Raw genomic sequence first — 21,073 nt, 5'->3', positions numbered from 1 at the left:
GGATGTGGGGGAGCACAGGCCGAGGGGGTCAGAACTCCGTTCCCAGTGCCCGAGTGGCAGGCAGTCTCGGGTAGGAGTTCCCAGCACCAACCCTCAGCCAGCCACCCGACCTTGGGCAAACAGGTTCAGTCCTCTGTGCCTCGTCCTCCCCTCTAGAGACACGGCTGAAATGACCCAGTCCCACCAGGTACTTAGCACAGAGCACGGCACACCCTGTACTAAGTACTTCTGCGAGGATTTCTTCTAGGCCTTGGTCTCAGCATCTTCTTCCTTTAAACAAGGAAGCTTCCTCGCTTCCTTCTGCTTTTTATTTTTTCTTTTTAAGATTTTATTTATTCATGAGAGACACGGGCGGGAGGGCGGAGGGGGCAGAGACACAGGCAGAGGGAGAAGCAGGCTCCATGCAGGGAGCCGATCTGGGACTCGATCCTGGGTCTCCAGGATCATGCTCTGGACTGAAGGCGGTGCTAAACCACTGAGCCACCAGGGTTGCCCCTGCTTTTTATTTTTTCAAGTTGTTTTAAAGATTGTATTTATTGGGATCCTCAGGTGGCTCAGTGGTTCAGCGTCTGTCTGCCTTCGGCTCAGGGCGTGACCCCAGGGGCCGGGGATCGAGTCCCTCATCGGGCTCCCTGCATGGAGCCTGTGTCTCCCTCTGCCTGTGTCTCTTCCTCTCTGTCTCTAATGAATAAATAAATAAAATCTTAAAGAAAAAGTGTGGAAAAAAAAGAAAAGAAAAAGTGTGGGATCCCTGGGTGGCTCAGCGGCTTAGTGCCTGCCGTTGGCTCAAAAAGTGTGATCTTGGAGTTCTGGGATCAAGTACTGAGTCGGGGTCCCTGCAGGGAGCCTGCTTCTCCCTCTGCCTGTGTCTCTGCCTCTCTCTGTGTGTCTCTCATGAGTAAATAAATGCAATCTTAAAGAGAGAAAAAAAAAGATTGTGTTTATTTGAGAGAGAGAGAGAGCAAGAGTACACAGGCTGAGGGAGAGGCCGACTCCCCGCTGAGCAGGGAGCCCGAAGGACAGGAGCTCAGTCCCAGGACCCTGGGACCATGACTAGAGGCCAAGGCAGATGCTTAACAAATGAGCCACCCAGACGCGCCCCCCCCCTCCTGCTTTTGAAATTCCTGCTCCTCTAGTATTCCTCTCATTTCCCTTTCTTTCATCCTTGCCCCTGCTTCTCGGGAGGAGAGGGCTGGGTGTGGGGAGAAGGAAAGGTGCAGGACCTTTTGGGGCCTGGATTGTGCTTGAGCGCCGGCCAGCGCCTGCCACAGTGACACACGAGCACACAGCCTGCGCATGTCAGTGTGACGACTGCACTCCGTCCAAGTGGGGCAGTTGCACACATAGTCACTCAACAGTGTCTTGGTGTGAGAGGCCTACACTCCCTGTTGCCCAGCCTCCATCTGGCCTGCTGTCTCTCTGTGCAACCTGCTTCCTCGGAGCCTGGCTTGGCATTGGGACTTACCAGCCGGCAGGAGGCTGAGGACAGGGGCCCCTCTGGAGGCGGCTCAGGGAGCCGGGGCTGGCACTGCACACCCGCAGGCATACACATTACACGCTGACACATGCGTGCCCTGGGCCAGTGGCTGGAGTCTGCCGCTCTCACACTGCTTCCACGTTGCCGAGGCCCCATCCGCAGTCGGGCCAGGCGCCTGCTGGAAGGGTTGATACCCATTTTACAGGCCAGGAGGCTGAGGATGCGCAGGAGCAGCGTTTGCTTTGCTCAAAGGCAAGTGAAGGCGACAGGGCCCATCCCAGGCCAGGCCCCCGCATCCTGGCCTCCAACCCCTCTTGGTTCGCGCACAGCTGGGAGAGCTGCGCCCCGCTGGGGCCGGTTCCCGCCCCGCCACCCTCCCCGCCGGGTCCCGCCTGCGCCACGCCTCCCCCTGAACTGTCGCCGGGAGAAGGGAGGAGCGGCCACCGCGTGTCTCTTTAATGCGCGCCCCGGAGGCCCAGCGCGCCCCCGCCACTATAACTGGAGCGCATGGAGCGGCCGCGCTCAGACGGCGGAGGGCGGGCGCCGGCGCCCCGGGACCCGCTTGCCCGACCGCGCCCCGCGCCCGCCCGGCCCGGCGCCCCCCATGGACCCGCCCCGGGGCGCCCGCCGCTGAGCGCCCGCCGCCCGCCTCGCCCCCCGCCGCGCCCCCCGCAGCCCCGCGGGCTCCGCAGGCCCCGCGCGTCCTCCTGCAGCGCCCGCCGTCGGGCGAGGGCTCCGCCGCCCCATGCTGGTGCACACCTACCCCGCCATGGTGAGTCGGCGCCGGGCCGCGGCCGGCCCCTAAGCATCCCCCGGGCCGGGGCCGGACCCCCGTAAGCATCCCCCGGGCCGGGGCCGGACCCCCCGTAAGCATCCCCCGGGCCGGGGCCGGACCCCCGTAAGCATCCCCCGGGCCGGGGCCGGACCCCCGTAAGCATCCCCCGGGCCGGAGCCGGACCCCCCCCCGTAAGCATCCCCCGGGCCGGGGCCGGACCCCCCGTAAGCATCCCCCGGGCCGGGGCCGGACCCCCCCGTAAGCATCCCCCGGGCCGGGGCCGGACCCCCGTAAGCATCCCCCGGGCCCCGCGGCCGGACCTCCGGCCCGCCGCCCCGCCCCGGGCACCCCCGGCCCGGCCCCGCCGCGCCCTCCTCCAGCCATCCCCCGTGTCGCCCCCGGGCCCCCGCGCGCCGCTCCGAGGGAGACCCCAGGCCCCGCGGGGCGCGCAGGACGGGTCGGACCCCGCGGGCCGGGGTGGGGGGTGCCCGGGCGGGTCCCTGGGCGGCGGCCGCTCGCCTGACGCGCCCCCCGCCCCCAGGAGCGCCCCGACGGGCCGGGCGCGGCTGCCGTTGGGGCCCGCCTGCCGCCCCTGCCCCCCGCGCCCTACGGGCCGGCGCCGCCGCTGAGCCACACGCCCGCCGCCGACTTCCAGCCGCCCTACTTCCCGCCGCCCTACCCGCAGCCGCCGCTGCCCTACGGCCCGGCGCCCGACGCCGCCGCCTTCCCGCACCTGGCGGCGGACCCGTTCGGCGGCCTGGGCCCCCTGGCGCAGCCGCAGCCCCCGCAGCCCGCCTGGGCCGCGCCCCGCGCCGCCGCCCGCGCCCACGACGAGCCGCCCGGCCTCCTGGCGCCGCCCGCCCGCGCCCTGGGCCTCGACCCGCGCCGCGACTACGCCGCCGCCGCCGCCGCCGCCGCCGCCGCGCCCCGCCTCCTGCACGGCCTGGCCGAAGCGCCCCTCGGCCTCCCGGGGCTGGCGGCGCCCCCCGGCCTGGAGGACCTGCAGGTGAGCCCCGGGAGGGCGCGGCAGGTGCCGTCGGGGCGCAGCAGGTGCCCTCGGGGCGCTGCAGGTGCTCTCGGGGCGCAGCAGGTGCCGTCGGGGCGCAGCAGGGGCGCTGCAGGTGCCTTCCAAGCGCGGCAGCCCAAGCCCCTTCCCGAGTTCTCCGTGGCCCCCGCACCCCTGTGGCCCCGCCCCAGAGCCCGGGGCGGGGGGGGGGGGGTGCGCTGGGGCCGTGCCTGCAACAAAGAGAGGCCCAGGCATCGGCTAAGGTTCCAAATAAGGTCGCGGGCCAGAGGGAGGTATTGGGGCTGCAGCCGCCAGGCCGCCCCCGAATGGGGGTGCTGAGCGCAGGGGAGTGGGGCCTGGGGAGGTGACGGGGCCTAGGTCCCCAAGCACCCTTACCACAGCCTCTCCTATTTTCAGGCGGTGGATGAGCCGGGAATGGGTTTCCTGGACCAGTCTGTGATCAAGAAAGGTAAGGAAGGCACAGCAGGTGGCTGCGGGGGGCAGAGGGGGAGTGCCGGCTGCAGGGGGGAAGTGGGGGAGATGATGCAGGCTGCAGGGGGAACTAGGGGAGACAGTGCGGGCTGCAGGGGTAACTGGGGGAGATGGTGCCAGCTGCAGGGAGATGGGGGAGACAGTGCGGGCTGCGGGGGAGGGGGGAACTGTGGGACACGGTGCGGGCTGCAGGGGGGGGAACTGTGGGACACGGTGTGTGGGGGGGAACTGGGGGAGACGGTGCAGGCTGGGGGGACAGGGGAGGCGGTACGGGCTGAGGGGGACGGGGACACGGTGCAGGCTGGCGGGTACCGGGGACACGGTGCGGGCTGCAGGCCCTACCGTGTGGAGCTTGCCTCCTGTGCACCGCAGGCTTCAGCTGCGGCCGGCAGCTTCCTAGCCCGGGAGAGAGAGCGGGGCGGCAAAGAGGGGTCCCCTCCAGAGCTCAGGCACATGGCAGGTCGGGGTGTGGCCCCCAGAGCCTGCAGCCTGGGCACACTGAACCCCCGGGGCTCACTGCAGCTGGGGGCCTGGAGTTGCACGGAGGGGCCTGGCCGCCCCTGCCCAGGGGAGGGAGCACTCGGGCTCCGGAACTAACTGGCCGTGGGAGTTAAACTACTTCGCTGATTCCTAAGAGGCCGAACGGAGTGCAGTTCCCGGGGTTCCCTAAACGCCCTCCTCCTTCCAGAGCCTCAGCACTTCCCGGCTTCCGAGCCTTCCTTCCCAGCCTGGCCGCCGCAGAGTGGGGTGGGGGAAGCGAGGGTTTTCCTGGGGGCATTTCCTGTTCTTGCCGGAGCCTCTTTCCACATTTAGGGTGATGGGACTTGGCGTGTGGATATATGGGGTGTTCGTCCGAGGGCGGGATGTCCTGCCCCTGGATGTCCTGCGTGAGTTCGGGCTCCTGTGTCTGGCGTGTTCCTTTCCCAGGTGTCTTTCTGGTGTTTCTTGGCTTGGGAGTGTGTCTCCGTTGCTGAGTGTGTGATGCGTGCCCAGGATGTTGGTGTACATTTCTGGGAGTTTGGGAGTCTCTCTGTGTGTGTCAGGGTCTTTGTTGTGTCCTGGAGTTTGTTCTTTGCTCCAGAGGATCTCTAGGCATGTGAGAATCATTCCTGTGCCTTTTGGGGGGTGCCTGTGTCTCTGCACTAGTGAAAGCTGGGGACGTGAGACCTGCCCTCCAGTGGATTTTCCCGCTGGAGGACCCAGTTCTGGACGTGCCAGGAAAAGGTGAGAAAGTGAGAGAGAGACACACAGAGAGTCAGAGGGGTCCAGGCTTCGGGTGGGCTCCTTAGATTTAGGGCAGGAGCCCCAGGAGGAATTCCATGGCACACACGAGCCTGTGGGGCCTGGTCAGGTGCCGCTCCCTCAGGATTTGGCTCCGGTTGTTTTCCGAAAGAGCCGTTTCAAGCCCAGGCATCGTTTGCACTTCACCTGTTCTCGGGGGAGGCTGGGCTGAGGCTGGGGTAGGATGGGGCGTGAGGCCTGACCCTCCAGGGGCCGGGGCTGGGTTGCCAGGGGCGGAGAGCTAGTTGGCCAGCCTAGAGTGTGGGGGTACAGGCCCCGAGCCTGGAAGAGAAGGGCCTCTTAGTGTTGGCCTGTGTCACCCGGATGCAGGGATGTGGAGGGGAAACCAAACCGGCTTCCAGGAGCCGCTGAGGTGGTGGATGCGGCCCTGACTTAGTGGACTTTTGGGAACACGCAGGACGGAAGAGCTCCATCTGCGCTTGGCAAGGGCCTGCGGCTGGGCTGCGTCCCGCCCCGGACAGACAGTGTGGCTGCGGTCCCCAGCTCCCCACTTCTGCCCAGGGGGTGGCCTGGAATGGGGTAGGGAGGGGGACTAGGCTCACTGACTCCCTGGGGCCAGCCCCCCCCCATCCCAAGCGTGCCCGGAGCCTGCGAACCTCTCCGCGGGAAGTCGTAGAAGGCTCCGCTGGGGCTCAGAGTGCCTTGACCTCCAGTCCAGAGCCAGGCCCCGGCCAGGAGACTGGCGGTGACGAGGCCCTGGATTGGCCCGGACATGGTTTCTCTCAAAGGATGGGAGCTGCCATATATTCTGGGTTCCAGGCAGGCACCGGGCTCCCCAACAGTGGCTCCAGAACCACAGGGAGGACCGCGGGATTGTCCTGAGTGTGACCCACTGGGCCCATTGGGCCGTGCAGGTGCTGGTGCCTGCTGGGCCTCGGGGGGGCGGGGGTGGGTGTGGGTGCCCGCTGGGCCCCTGGGAAGCAGATGTGGATGTGGGTGCCCACTGGGCCCTGGGGGCCGGGGGTGGGTGCTGGTTCCCCGCTGGGCCCTGGTGGGGGGCGCTGGTGGCCAGTGGGCCCTGGGGGGGGGTGTGAGTGCGGGTGCCTGCTGGGCCCTGGGGGGAGGTGGGTGCTGGTACCCGCTGGGCCCTGGGGGGGATGGGCGCTGGTGCCTGCTAGGGCCTGGGGGGGTGGGTGCTGGTGCCCACTGGGCCCCTGGGGGGGGTGCGGGTACCTGCTGGGCCCTGGGGGGGGTGGGCGCTGGTGCCCGCTGGGCCCGGGGGTGGGGCGTGCACAGCCCCTGCACCGCACACAGTGCCAGCTCTTGGCCACCTGGGTGCCCCCCTGGGCCAACGTGGCTCACCCGGGAGCGGAGTGGCCAAGAGAGAGGGGTGGGAGCCAGGCTCGTGCGGAGGGAGCGCCTGGGTCCCCAGGTGCGAGCTGGGCCTTCCATGGCAGCACCAGGGAGCAGGGGACAGGGCCCGCAAAGCTGTCCCCAGGCCCTGACCCGGCGGCCAAGCAGGTGGCCGGGTGTGAGCAGTTTCCACAGGGACTTGCACCGTCTCTGTCTCCGCAGGACCCCGGGCGGCCGGTTGGTGTCCTCCTGGGCCCTCCCGACCACGCGACAGCTGCGGCGACACCCAGACGGCCCTCGGGCCTCTGTCACCCACGGGAGGCGGCCGGGCCCTGGCCCCCTGGACGGGGGGGGGGGGGGGGGGGAGTCGGGCGGGGCTCGCTGTGTCGGTTGTGCGGCTCCGCAGCCCCACCAGAGGGCCGCTAGGGTTGAGGTCCTGGGCACCAAACCCCAGAAGCCGAGTGGGGGTTCGATGAGGGGAGCCTGACCTTGGCTGTGAAACCTTCGCTGCCCCAGGCACTCGGCCTGCAGGGGGAAGGAGGAGCCAAGCCTGCGCCCAGGACCCCCCTGGGACGGGGTGCTGGCCTGCTGGCCCTGGGTGTGGGGGCCCCTGGGTGTGGGGGGCACAGAGGAGAGGAGAGGCTGCGAGCGCTGCATCTACTGCCCAAGTCAGGTACTCCCGGTTTTGCAACCTGCCGAGCAATGGGGGCTGGCGGGGGCCAGACCTGGGGGGAGTATTGTCTGGTGGAGAAACACGGAGAGGTGTGAGACGAGGAGGAAGCTGAGTGCTTGAGGCTGGGGGCTTCCTCCAGGAGAGGTGAGCGCGGGTCTTCCAGGTGTTCCACGGGGGTTTGTTGAATGAATGTGTGACGGGGTTTGAAGTCAGAGTGCGCTGCAGAGACATCCAGCCAAGCTACTGTCCCCCAAGGAGACACAGCACGTGCAAAGGCCCTCCACGCGGTAGGGCCAGGCCGCCTACAAAGGTTCAAGTCTGCGTGGGTCCAGGTTGTCCAGCCGCAGCTGGGGGGCCGCGGTGCAGGGAGGAGAACTGAGACGAATCACGCCTCCCTTCCAAGAAGGTGGCTGGTCAGCTGGGCCTGGGGACGGGCCTTCCTGCTGGGCTCTGTGGTCCAACCCAGGGTCTCCAGGGAGGGGCTGAAGTCAACGGCCACCGTCCCCTCCACTGTCCTTGGCTCTGGGACTCCAGGAGGCTGGGGGCTTCCGGGTGAATCTCCGCAGGGCCAGGCCTCGGGTGCGGAGAGCGAAGTGCTCACCTTTGAGGCAAGGATTGGATCAATATAAATATATTTTTAAAAAAATATTTATTTGTTTGCATTAGAGAGAAAGAGTGCAAGTGGAGGGAGGGGCGGAGGGAAAGGGAGAGAGAATCCTTAAGCAGATTCCCTGCTGAGCACGGGCCCCTGAGAGCATGCATCGGGGCCCCTGAGAGCATGACCTGAGCTGGGGTCGGGAGTCACGTGCTTAACCCAACGAGCCACCCAGCGCCTCAGGTGGATGACATATCTTAGCGGTGCAGCATTTTTAAAATTTATTTATTTATTTATTTATTTATTTATTTATTTATTTATTTGAAATATATTTTTTTAAATGGTTTTCTCTTTATTGGACCCCACTGACTTTTTTTTTTTAGATTTATTTATTTATTTATTCACGAGAGACACAGAAGGCGAGGGAGGCAGAGACACAGGCAGAGGGAGAAGCAGGCTCCATGCAGGGAGCCCGATGCAGGACTCGATCCCAGGAACCTGGGTCACTCCCTGGGCCGAAGGCAGGCGCTCAACCACTGAGCCCCCTGGGGCGTCCCTCTTAGTGCAGTATTTTAAAATAGGAAGCACTTGCCACAAATCCATGATGAACAAAAAATCAGAGTTTCACGTAGAGAGAGGAGGGGACCCGGCACTTGCACGTTCCTGCCTCACTTGCCTCCCGGGCCCTGGTCGCCCCAGAAGGAGAGGGGAGGCCCAGTGCCGAGCAGGTGGGGGTCTGGGTGGTGGCTGAGGCCAGGAGGGTGGGCAGGTGAGCCCAGGTTAGTTAGTGGGAAGGAAACTTAGCCAGTGGGTGGGGGGGTAGTGGGCTGGGCAGGGTGGCCTCCCCACCCGTCTGCCTTCTCCAGCCGCACCCCTTGCCCCCATGCACCCTGAGTGTGGGCTGAGGAACCGCAGGCATCAGAGGCCCTGGAGGTGCCTGTAGAGCCAAGGTTTCCCGGGTGCCTCTCGCAGCGGGGGGCCCTGCAAGCTCGGGCAGGAGCCTGCCTTCGTCACGCAGCCACTGCAGTCAAAAATGTACATTCCTGAAATCAGCCATGTAATGGTATAATTCGATGATTTTTAGTCAATGTACAGAGTCCTGTAGCCGTCATTCCCAGCGTTCGGCCCACGGCCTGTGCATCACCCTGAGATCTCTGCGTTCTGCCTGTGGCTCATCCTCACTCCCGCCCAAGGCGGCCCCATTTCCAGACACGCTGCATCCGTGGAATCCATAAACATGCCAGGGGTGCATCCAGCAACTTCTCCCTGTGTAGTGTTTTGGAGGCTCACCTGTGTCAGGCAGGTGTGAGTAGTTCTGCTTGGGTCCCTTGTTTCCTTGTGTTGTGGGGCCGCACCCCGCGGCGTGCGGGGTCACCCGTTGCTGGGCGCTCGGGATTTTGCACCCTCGGGCTGCCGTGCTCATGCTGCTCCGATCACTCACACACGTCTGTGTGCACACCTGTGTTTTCATGGCGCTTCGGTAAATCCCGGGTGGTGACATCCTGGGCGTCACGGTAAGTTGGTATTTAATTTCCTACAGGCCTGGCACGCTGCTTCCCAGAATGTTCTGTTCCACATTTCTGCTCCAACAACAGGGCTCCGGCCTCACCTACACTTGACATTGTCTTTTTTTTCTTTTTAAGATTAATTTATTTAGGGACACCCGGGTGGCCCAGGGGTTGAGCGTCGGCCTCCTTGATCACATATGTGATTTTCTACTGTTTCCTTCAAGTTCATGATTTGTCTTTCCATTTTTTTTAAATAGTGCCTTCCGAGGTGCAGAGGTGCACAATTCTGCTGAGGTCCCGCTTTATCACTCTTTTCTTTTACGGATCGTGGTTCCAGGGTTGAGCCTCGGAACCCACTCCCCAGGCCAGGGGCACAGGGAGTTTTTTCCTGCCTTTGCTTCTAGACGGAATTGAAATTTCAGTCCGCTTCCTGGGAGAGTCTTTTGCCTCCTCCCCAGATTCGGTGCTCGGACCGTAGCTGCCCGCCGTGGACGCAGCGTGTAGACAAGTGGGTGTCTTGTGTGACCGGCTGGACGACCAGGAGCTCTGGTGTTGGTGGTAGGAGTGTGTGCGTGTGGAAGGCTTGTGCTTGTGCCGTGGGGGGAGGCCGGGGAGGCAGGGAGGACGCCACGGGCGTCAGGCAGTCGGGGAGCCAAGCACCAGTGTCCCTGCTCTGCAGTCTGTGCTGCTTTCATTCTACCTTCATGACTGTCCCTTTCTCACGCCACCGCCTCCCCAGCCTTGGTTCCCATTCCTCGTGCCACTTCTTTTCTTTTCTTTTCTTTCTTTCTTTCTTTCTTTCTTTCTTTCTTTCTTTCTTTCTTTCTTTCTTTCTTTCTTTCTCTTTCTTTTCTTTCTTTCTTTCTTTCTTTCTTTCTTTCTTTCTTTCTTTCTTTCTTTCTTTCTTTCTTTCTTTCTTTCTTTCTTTCTTTCTTTCTTTCTTTCTTTCTTTCTTTCTTTCTAAATTGTATTTATTCATGAGAGACACAGAGAGAGAGAGAGAGAGAGAGAGAGAGGCAGAGACCCAGGCAGAGGGAGAAGCAGGCTCCCTACAGGGAGCCCAACGCGGGACTCGATCCCAGGACCCCGGGGTCATGCCCTGGGCCTAAGGCAGGTGCTCAACTGCGGAGCCCCCCCCAGGCATCCCCCTCTTGCCATTTTGGAGGGAAGAGGCCCCAAGGAAAATGGGAAAGACCCTGGGGCTCGGGGAAAGGCACAGAGCCTGGACTTCCTTTCACACACACCGACACACACACATGCGCGTGCGTGCGTCCACCTGTCGCACACCTACGCCGGTGGCACCTGGATCTGCATTAACCTGGCGCAGGCCCTGAGCCGAACTCCCATCAGGAGCTGAGGCCCTCGCAGCCATCGGCTCACTTGGGGCCATGTTCCCGCTGCACCCAGGACCACGGAAGCTGTGACTGCGCAGCAGGGACCGGGCCTCACGCGGGGGGGGTGGGGGGGGCACCTGCCAGTCTGACCCCGGAGCCCCGTCCACGCCAGGCGTCACGGTTTGTGCCGCCACCTGTTCCATGTGCGCGGCCTCTCCCGGGGCCTGGCCTTGGGGAGCCCCTGGTCGGAACACAGTGGGGCTGGAGGACAGAATTTTCTATTCCTTCTGACTTATTTCTGTTCCTTTGCCTTCGGGGTCATGCGAGAGGGAGGCCGGTCATTCCACCCTTCTTTTTCTTTTTATTTCATGGATTTGTAGAGTTGTTTGGTTTGGTTTTTTTTTTTTTTTAAGTCAAGCTTGAGGTGTAGGTAACCTTAAAGGCGCGTGTCTTTGCATTTTGACAAATGTCAACACATAGTCGTGCAACCACTGCAATAGGGAACAGCTCCATCACCCAGATGAGGTTCCCTCGTGGCAGAGGGACACAGGGGACGAGGGACACAGGTGAGCAGGGAAGCTGTGCACAGGCTCGGGAGGCGCCAGAGCAGGAGGTGGGGATGGCACACTGTCAGCCCAGTGTCACGGGCCCGTTGGGCTAGGACGCCTTGGCCCGTCACCCCGGGAGGAGGCTGCAGTCAAGGAAGGGTCCACGGTGGGGACGCCTGGGTGGCTCAGTCGGTTGGGCGTTCTGCCTTTGGCTCAGGTCACGATCTCGGGGGCCCGGGTCGAGCCCCATGTCAGGCTCCCTCCTCAGCGGGGACCCTGCTTCCCCCTCCTCCTCTCCCTCTGTCGCCACCACCCTGCTTGTGCGTGCTCTCTCTTAAATAAATAAAATGTTAAGATAAAAAATTTTTTAAATGAAAGGTCCATGAGGCAGGGTGGGGCCAAGAGCAGGATCAGAGACTCTATTTTTTTTTTTAAGATTTTATTTATTTATTTGAGAGAGAGAGAGCGCGCGCACAAGCAGGGGGAGCGGCAGAGGGAAAGGGAGAAGCAGGCTCCAGACCTGGGGCTCGATCCCAGGACCCCGGGATCATGACCTGAACCCAAGGCAGGCGCTTAACTGACTGAGCCCCCCAGGCATCCCCACCCTCCGAGACTGTTTCTAATTAAAATCTTGTTTACATTAATTTAAAAATATACGGCATTAAAGGGGCGCCTGGGCGGCAGAGTCGGTTGTGTCCACCTCTCGGTTTCAGCTCAGGTCGGAACCTCAGGGGTGTGAGATGGGGCCTCAGGTCAGGCTCCGCGCTGAGCCTGGAGTCTGCCTAAGGTTCTCTCTCTCTCAATCTCTCGCTTTCTGCCCCCCCTAAAGTTATAACCTGCAGTAAAATACCGTTCATCTTGCTAGATGAGTTTCTGGTGCTTCCCAGGGCACGTGGCTCTTTTGCTTCCCCCTGGGGTCCTGCCCCGGGATGGGGACTTGCCTGCAGTGGGACGTGTGCTGCTCACCCCCTACACATCCTGCGCTTTTCTCTTCTTCCACTCGTGACCTCTCTGACCTCCTGGCCTGTGCCTGAGGGGTGGTTTCACTACCAATGGAAAGGACAGGGATGCCCCCCTCTCCGTTCAGGCTGCTCCGCTCACTCATCCCACAGGCACTGATACCCGCTTGTGCTGAGGCCCTGCCGTCCAGGCACCCTCCTGGTCGGGGAGGAAGAGCCATGGAAGCTGGGGTGGGGGTTCAGGGCGAGGAGGCCAGGTCTAGACGGGGCTGGGAGGCTGGGGGCGCAGATGGTGCCCGCACTGAGGCTGGGGACGGAGGCGCCTGCTCAGGAGCACGGAGTCCTTCTGTGCGGCTCGAAGAGCTCATAGCCTAGTGGCCCCCCTTCGCAGGTGGCACTCCCCCATGTTCCCTTTGGCCTGTGCTGGGTTTTTTTTAAGACTTGGGATTGGTTGCCAGGCTCTAAGAATCCAGAGCCTTCACAAAGAAATCCCAAATCCTGGAGTCATCGGTAACCAAACCAGCCAGGAGTCCTGGCCACGTTGGTGTGTCCTGTGTGATCACCAACAGCCGAGTAGCAGGTTTCCATAGGGCGGCACCTGTCCCCCACACCTTGCTCACTGGCTACCTGTTTGCCGCCCCCCTTCGACGTCTAGAGCCACTAGGCACCTGTGGCTGTTGGGCACCGGCAACGGGGCTTGTGCGAATTAAGATGCGCTGGAAATGTAAGGCGTGCGTCGCATTTTGAAGGCTAAGTACAAGGAAAGAATGTGGAATCGCTCATTAATAATCTTTAAAATACGGATTACGTGCTTCCATGATAGTGTTTTTGGCATATTGGGGTAAAATAAAAATATTAAAATTAACCTCACATTTCTTTTTGCTTTTTAAAAATGGGGCTACTAGAAAACTTAAATTTATAGTCTATGTATATATAAATTATATGCGTATATATAGGACAGTATATTTTTGCTGGTCAGTCTGGGTCAAGAGCCTAAAGGACAAATGGGGGCCCGGGCAGTGGCCAGAACGCAAAGTGGGCGAACGAGGGCGTCACCTGGCAGGTGCTAGGATGGTTAAGGATGTGGACTTTGGAGTCTGATCAGGGCCCAGGACCCGTCTGTGCTCCCCGCCTGCTGTGCCGTCCGTCTGAACCCCTCTGGACTCTCTGTTTCTCCGACGTGCAGTGGGGACGTAATAGCACAGACCTCGCAGAGCTGTGGGTGTCAAGCCCTTGTGTGCAGTTGACGCCCGCCGAAGGATGGGCCACGTCGTTCTGGCCACGGCAAGGAAGCTGGGATTTGACTCGAGGGGCGTGATGGGCAGCGCCGATCTTAGTCTGGAGGGTGATGTGCATGGGAGGGGCCCTGGGCCCGTGGGTGCAGGAGGACGCGGTGCCGGGAGGGAGGGGGCGGTGCGGAGGGCGGCACCCGGGGCCTGGCTGGGTGTCCGGGTGTGGGTGCGAATGCACCCCCGTGTCCCCAGCCTTGCTTGCCTCTCATGCCCTGGCATGCGGGCCTCACAAGCGGTTGCTGGATGGCTGCAGGACTGCGGTGCTGCCTCGCAGACCCGCGTGCAGGGCTTGCTCCCGGTGCCCCGCCTGGCGGCTCTGTGGCCTCCCTTCTCCGGGCCTCACTCTCTCCAGCTGCAAAATGGGAGCAGCAGACACGGGCCCCTCGTGGGCTGTGCTCAGGATCCCGCAACATCACCCATGCGAGTGCAGAGTGTGGTGGGTGCTACTGAACTAGCTGCTGGCCTCAGGCTTCCCAGGCAGCCCCCCCACCCCGGGCTGCTTTCTCCCCCGAGGCTCTCCCTTCCCCTGAGGCTAAGCAGCTGGATGGAGGTTAGACAGAGAGAACTTTCTTTTGGAATCAGGATTATCCAAGTGGGGGTGTTTTTTCTGAGTTGTTTTGTTTTGAAGCAGGCTCCACGCCCGGTGTGGAGCCCAACACGGGGTTTGAACTCCCGACCCTGAGATCATGACCTTAGCTGAGACCAAGAGGGGGCGCTGCACCCGCTGAGCCGCCCAGGTGCCCCAGGTGCTCCCTCCGAGGAGGTTTTAGGAAAATTAATTTCTGGGGGCGCCTGGGTGGCTCTGTCAGTTATGCATCTGCCTTCAGCTCAGGTCATGATCCCGGGGTCCTGGGATCGAGTCCTGCATCAAGCAGGGAGCCTACTTCCCCCTCTCCCCCTGCTTGTGCTCCCTCTGTGTCTCTCTCTCAAATGAATAAATAAAAAAGAAAAATAAAAGAAAACCTCTGAGAGTCCCTTCACCGCCCCACGCGGATTAGGAGGCAGAGAGCTTTGGGGCGGCCCGTGGGGTGTGTGTCTTCACTCCGGTGTCCCTGAGCGGCCCACAGTGACGTGGCGGGAAGGGCGACAGGGCCCTAAAGGGGCCGGACCCGTCCCACCCTGTGAGGGACCCCAAAGTCCCCAGACACCCCCCCCCGAAGCAGGCAGGGCGAGCGGCGGGCTCCTGGCACAGACCCCACTGGCCTGGCCTGGAGTCCCGCCTCCGGGTCCCCCTCCCTCGGGTTGCACCTGCCCGGACACCCGGACTCTGCAGCAGCCGTCGGGGTCCCAACGGGGCGCCCGCCAGCTGGGGAAGGGGAACAGGTGCGGGGAGCACAGGAGAGGGGAGCCCCGCGGCCGTTTGTCCCGCCCGTCCGCTGCGTGGACTCGGGGAGTCCCGCTCACCCGCGGGCCTCAGTGTCCCCTTCCGTAAAGTCCGGCTCAGCCACGCCCCCGCTCTTGCTTCCGTCTGCAGCCCCTGTGCCCCCCAAAGCCAGCGGCCTGGCGGCCCTCTCGCTGCCCAAAGACGGCCTGGGTGGTGGCGTCGTGAACCCCAGCGAGGTCTTCTGCTCGGTGCCAGGCCGCCTGTCGCTGCTCAGCTCCACGTCCAAGTACAAGGTGACGGTGGGGGAGGTCCAGCGGCGACTGTCGCCTCCCGAGTGCCTCAATGCGTCCCTCCTGGGTGGTGTCCTTCGCAGGTAAGACGGCCAGCCACAGCTCCTGGCCGAGCCCCCGGGGCCCACCCCACCCCGGGCCGCAGCCCCTCGCCACCTGCGCGTCCGTGGGGACCCGTGCATGTTCTGGGGGAGGCCGGGGCCCCAGCGGCTCCCACTGGCCCGGGGCTGGGGGCAGGTGAACGAAGAGGCCCGGCCGCAGGCAGGGGACAGACGACCTCCCCGTGTCAGAGCGGACCGGGCTGGGTCTGGCGAAGAGAAATGCCGTCCTCATCCTTGCCCCCAAAGGGCCCCAAAGGGCTCCCTGCCCCCCGTGGAGCACAGGCCTCTGGTCTGGAGGTCCGTGCACCGTCTTCCTTGGCGTCTGTGTGTCTGTGTGGGTCCCTGTCCCGGGGAACCCTACCCAGGGTATTTGTGCTTCGGGGCCACGAGTTTCTTGTGCCTTTTGGTTTTTTAAGATTTTAGTTCTTCATTTGAGACAGAGAAATACAGAGAGGGAGAGATGTCAGAGGGGGAGCGGCAGAGGGAGAGGGACAAGCAGGCTCCCCGGGAGCAGGGGCCCACAGGGCTCGATCCCGGGACCCCAGGGTCACGACCTGAGCCCAAGGCGGACGCTCAACCACCTGAGCAACCCCCCCGGGTCCCCAGGGTTCGATGTGTCTGAGGATGGTGGGGGATGGGGGGCACCCAGAAGTCTGTGTTTCCTGTGTCCCTAGAGTGTGTCCCTCGCCGTGTGACCATGTGTGCTCGCAGAGACGGGCAGGTGTGTGTTTACCTGTGCGCAGCCCCACACGGAAGCTGCGTTGTGCAGGTCTGGGGGTTCGCCGTTCCCGGCCCCCTTGGGCTCCCCGGGGGGCTCGTAGGAGTCCATGCGTGTCTGTACATGTGTCCCTGGGACCTTGGCTGGCGTGAACGTGTGTTCCTGTGTCGCTCTCTGCGTGTGGGTCTGTTGGGGTGCGTGTCCATGTGGATGCGTGCTTATGCCTTGTCCCCTGGTGACCATGTGACTCGGCTCCTGTGCTAAAGTGGGGGGAGCCCCCCAGACCCCGTCGGTCCTCCCGCACCCCGGCTGTCCCCGCTGCCATGGAGGGGCCTAGAGAGAAATGGGGGGCTCTTGGAGCCATGGCCCAGGCCCCCCAGCCCCATCTCGGCCGCACAGCCAGTGAGGTTGGGAAGAGGTTGGGCCCGGGCTGGAGGGGCCCCAGGGGGCCACAGGGGTTGGGGCGGCGGGGCCCTGCTGGGCTGGCGTAGCCACGCGCCTCTCTGTGGCCTTCACGGTGTCTGTGTGTCCGTCTGTCCCCTCGACGCCAAGGGCCAAGTCCAAGAACGGGGGCCGCTGCCTGAGGGAGCGCCTGGAGAAGATCGGGCTCAACTTGCCCGCCGGCCGTCGCAAGGCCGCCAACGTGACGCTCCTGACCTCCCTGGTGGAAGGTGAGCGCGGCCTGGGGGCGTGTGACCGAGCTGGGCGGGACTGCCCCCGACGCAGCGTCCACGCAGACGGGCGTGTGCGGGCCTTGTGGACGGGGGCGGTGGTGGCCGGGGCTTGCACGTGGTGAGGGGAGGGGGCGCAAGCGTCCCTTTCCTGGAGCCTGGGGACCCTGGGTCAGTCTCCTGGAGGCCGGAACCCTGGGTCAGTCGCCCGGAGCCCGGGGACCGTGGGTCAGTCGCCCGGAGCCTGGGCCCCTGGTGAGCTCGCCTGCCGCCCCAGGGCTTCGGGGGCCCCAAGGGGCGGCAGCGGGGTGTGCAGGGAGGGAAGCCACGGAAGCAGGCGCAGGTGCAGCCGGCCGGGGCTGGGGCTGGGGTGCGCGCCCCGGGCTCCAGGCCCCACGCTGTGTGCAACCCGCAGGAGAGGCCGTGCACCTGGCCCGAGACTTCGGCTACGTGTGCGAGACCGAGTTCCCGGCCAAGGCGGCGGCGGAGTACGTGAGCCGCCAGCACGCCGAGCCCGCGCAGCTGCCCGGCCGCAAGAGCATGCTGCTGGCCGCCAGGTGAGCACCCTGCCCCGCGCCCTGTCCCCCCACCCCGTGGCCCCCCCTGCGACGGAGCCTCCGGGCGCCGCGCAGTCCCCAGCAGGTGCCACCCCAGCCTCCTGCCCAGGCCTCCGATCCCTGAGCAGCCACGCGGCCGGGTCCCCGGGACCGTGAGGCCTTGGGCTCCGGCCTGAGCCACGTGCCGGGTGCAGGACCCTAATCCCGGCCACGGACTGGGCGCGCCTCGCACCCCAGCTTCGTCCCCGCGGCTGCTGGGTGACAGCACCTGTTGGCACGAGGACAGCGGGCGCAGGGGGCGCAGCACCGAGGCCTCCGTCGTGCCCACCGCCAGCTGCCATCCCGAGACCACTTCCGGAAGGTTCCCCGTTCTCCCCAAATCCGTGAAGCTCAGGGTGTTTGCGACGGGAGGCCGGGGAGCAGCCGTGACCACGGCGGGTGTGAGGCTCTGGGCGCGGCCGCGAGCAGCGGCGGCCCCGGGGGTGGGTGCGACCTCTGTCCCGACGCCCGCACCTCCCCGGCAGGCAGATCTGCAAGGAGTTCGCCGACCTGATGGCGCAGGACCGCTCCCCGCTGGGCGCCAGCCGCCCGGGCCTGCTGCTGGAGCCGGGGGTGCAGGGCCGCCTGACGCACTTCAGCCTGCTCACGCACGGCTTCGGCGGGCCGGCCATCTGCGCCGCGCTCACCGCCTTCCAGAACTACCTGCTCGAGTCGCTCAAGGGCCTGGACCAGATGTTTGCAGGTGCGGCCGGCGGGCCCGGGGAGCCCGAGGCCCCGGGGAAGGACGCCAAGCACCGCAAGTGACGCCCGGCGGCCCCGGGGGCTCAGAGCTGCAGGCGGCGGGGACCCGGGTGCAGGGACCCCTGGGGCTGCCCCCCAGCCGCCACCTGCGTGCCGCTGCCCGGGCGGCAGCTAGGGCCTGGCTTGGGGCACTGGAGGGGAAGGGGGCAGCCGGCGGCCTGAGGACGGGGCGGCCCAGATGGGGGGAGGAAGGCGCCTCCTCCTCCAGGACGGCAGCCATCAGAGGCCTGTCTGTCCCGGGCAGTGGGGCAGTGGCCGTCGTCCCCAGATGCGCAGGGTTAAGAAAGGGTGCAGCCCCCCTGTCCCGACCCGAGGACGCGCTCACCGTGTCCTGCGCAGAGGCCCTGGAGCGGGACTGCAGGGGGCCGGGAGCTCCGGGGGACACGGGGCCGGGGCCGAGATTTTGTACCTGCTGCCGTTTGTCTGGACCCCGCCGTCCTTGCACCCCTGCGACTCTCCGGTCGCTCCCCCATTTTCTTAATAAAAGCTTTTTACCGCGTCTGTAGCCCAGGCCGCGGTGGGGCCCCAGGTGGGCACGGGCCCTCAGGGAGTCATGGGGCTGCTGAGGGCACCAGTGGGAGCACCAGGGGCAGGTGGCGCCGTTACCGGCTTTGCCACGAGTCCCAGGCCCATGGACTCCTGTTCCTTCTGTCTGGGGGGCCAGGGCCGTGGACTCCTGATTGGCAGCCTCCGTGCAAAGGCGACCGTGTGCCTGTCGGTGCGTGTGACCCGGCACCAGGGCGTCGCTGGGGGGTCTGCGGCAGTAGGGATGCGGGGACCCCGCGTGTGTCCCACGCTAACCTGGCCACTCTCTTGAGTCCGATCCTCGGGCGGCTCTTCCCTCCTCTGTGCACAGGCCCCTACCACGTCAGCCCCCAAGCAGTCCCGTTCAGTCCCCTGCGGTTCAGGCCTGTGACAGGCCCCCGTCCCCCCGTCACCCCCACTTTTCTCCCCCGCCTGCCTCGGCCTGGCTTCCTTCGCAGCAGCCTGCTGCCGCCCACTAGCAAGGTCACCGACGGCTGCAGTGTCCGGTTCTGGACTTAGGGGCACCCGACGCGACCGACCACCTTCTCCTCGGCGACTCTTCTCTGGCTCCCCACACCCAGTTTCCTCTGACCTCTCGGTGTGACCTTCCCTGGCGGCACCTCTCTGCCCTCCAGGTTTGCGGTGCCCATGCACGTGCGACGTCTCCCCGGGACTCACAGGGTCTCAGATGTCCGTCCAAAATGGGGCGCGTGACTCGGGTCCCCCAATCTCGACCTCGGCCACACTTCCCCTCCACCCAGCTGCTTACGCCGGAAACTGGGGAGTCCCACCCCTCCAGCCAACCCATCAGAAGGCCTGGGCGCTGGTCTTGTCGGCCGGGGCGCGGGACTTGATCCCAGGACCCCAGGGTCATGCCCTGGGCCGAAGGCAGACGCTCAACCTTCCCCCCCCCCACCCCCCGGTGCCCTTAAGCTCTGCTCCTCACCATCCCCTGGGCTCCGGCCACACTAGCTTCCTGCCTGTTCCTGCAGTGACCACTTAGTCTCACGCCTCACGGGGGCCACAGCGCCCGCTGTTCGCGTTGTCGGGAATGTTCTCCAGCCAGTTCCTTGCAGGTGGTGTGGCCACAGATGTGGAGTTCTGCGGAAGTGGAGGGAGCGTAGCTCTAGGCACCGTCCCCTCGGGCAAAGGCCCAAGGATGTGCGTTCTTCTGCAGAGAAGGGCCACTGCCTCATCGCGTCCGTAGGACGGGAGGACTGCAGGGGAGGCTGGAAGTGTGGGTGTTCTGCTTCCGCCAAAGCCCTGGGCCCGGCCACAGACCCCCAACTACAGAAGCTGTTGGGGACAATGAGAAGCTGAGAGAACACGTCGACAGATAGCACGTAATGCTTAGCACGTAGTAAACCAATAAAAGGCTGTTAAGTGTCTCTAAGGTGGACAAGCAGGAAACCGGTTATTATTATGAGTTATTCGGGGCTGGACAACTTGCCCTGTTAACCACGGAGTCCTAACCAAGTCTTATTTTAGATATGGGAAAAGTCTATCTTAGCATAACTTGACAAAGGTCACAGAGCGAGCAAAAGGGACTCGTGCAGGCGGGTCTCATCCCGCGCCTCCACTCCCACTGCCCCACGGGCCCTCTGCAGAGCGCAGGGAGCGGAGCAGGTCCAAGGCTCTGGTCCCCCAGTATACAGTCAAGGTGGGGACAGTGCAGAGGAAGGAACGCACGGAGGAGAACATAGGTGGCCTAAGAAGCTTCTAATGGGGTCTCAGCATTTGGTTCCTCCCAGTAAGGTTTGTTCGTTATTCCACAGGCGGGAAAAACTGTGTTTTAGCCTCTGATAAACTGGGTCTTCCCCTAAGGAGAAGCAGATGATAATTCAAGTATATACAGACAGATTGTGCAGCCTCTTTTTTGCAAAGCAGGTAGATGTGGATTAAATGGGAGAGTTGGGCAAGCATCAGCTTTTGGAGTTTACGTTCATTTAGAGAAAAGACTTTCCTGTTTTTCTTTTGAGGGATCACGGGGATCCAGGAGGAGTAAGAGTAGCCTTTAAACACCTGCCCACTTTCAAACCTCGTGAAGTGAGGTGGGCGAGGCCTTCCTCCTAAGGCGTGTTCCTAACTCACACGGGAGGGAGCGGAGGGCAGCCGGTTACAATCCCCGATGCCCCTCCTGCTCGTGCAGCGTCGCTGCTTTGGGCAAAGGGCCATGGAAGGAGGCAGTGACAGGAAAGGAGGCAGTGACAGGACTCGGGGCCGGCTCAGTGGGGACTCGGGCAAAGCAGCCTCAGCCACTGCTGCTGCGCAGGGAAGCCAAGCACCTGTCAGGCTACCTCAACTCTGTCCGCTTCCCTAACCTCTTCCCTAGTCCGGGCTGAGCTTCCCGACCCTGAGGCCGACCAGCCACTCTTCTCCATCCTGGCCCCTCTCCCCCCAGGTCAGGGAAGGAACAGATCGTTCTCCACGTATTAATCACCTAAAGCAGATGGGAACCAATCGGAAGACCATCCTGAGCAGTTTGGGCAGGAGTGTTAAAAAATCAGTGACTTCCCAGGGTTTTCCAAACTTGAGGCAATCAATTTAGAGGGACCCAGTTGGCATTTAAAAAAGAATCTGGGGGTGTCTGGGTGGCCCAGTTGATTGGGCATCTGACTCCTGGTTTCAGCTCAGGTGATGATCTCATGGGTTGTGGGATGGAGCCGCCTCCTCCTCCCCATTGTCCCCCCACTCAGGGGGGAGTCTGCTTGAAAGTCTCTCCTTCTGCCCCTCCCCCATTTTCTTTCTCACCTTCTTGTAAATAAATCTTTTTTTAAAGATTTATTTATTTATTTATTTATTTATTTATTTATTTTTTATGATAGACATAGG

The 21,073-nt window shown here is 63.4% G+C and overlaps 1 protein-coding gene across 1 annotated transcript; it reads left to right on the top strand.

Annotated features, from left to right (window-relative positions):
* The first annotated feature begins 2,222 nt into the window (after window positions 1–2,222).
* TFAP2E (transcription factor AP-2 epsilon) lies at window positions 2,223–21,073 on the top strand. Its single transcript, XM_077844788.1, has 7 exons — window positions 2,223–2,249; window positions 2,794–3,258; window positions 3,676–3,727; window positions 14,729–14,951; window positions 16,240–16,358; window positions 16,774–16,915; window positions 17,440–21,073. The coding sequence occupies exons 1-7, from the start codon at window positions 2,223–2,225 to the stop codon at window positions 17,717–17,719; spliced, it is 1,308 nt and encodes a 435-aa protein (XP_077700914.1). The 3' UTR covers window positions 17,720–21,073.

This window comes from Canis aureus, chromosome 13, assembly GCF_053574225.1.
Source record: "Canis aureus isolate CA01 chromosome 13, VMU_Caureus_v.1.0, whole genome shotgun sequence".
Classification (NCBI taxonomy): domain Eukaryota; kingdom Metazoa; phylum Chordata; class Mammalia; order Carnivora; family Canidae; genus Canis; species Canis aureus.
Note: the sequence above shows the minus strand (reverse complement) of the source record. Positions and strands in the feature narration are given on the sequence as shown.

Coding starts and splice junctions, on each gene's coding strand:
- TFAP2E (XM_077844788.1), top strand. CDS start 2,223: ATGCTGGTGCACACCTACCCCGCCATG. Junction 3,259..3,675: donor CCGGCCTGGAGGACCTGCAG/GTGAGCCCCGGG, acceptor TCCTATTTTCAG/GCGGTGGATGAGCCGGGAAT. Junction 16,359..16,773: donor CCTGACCTCCCTGGTGGAAG/GTGAGCGCGGCC, acceptor TGCAACCCGCAG/GAGAGGCCGTGCACCTGGCC.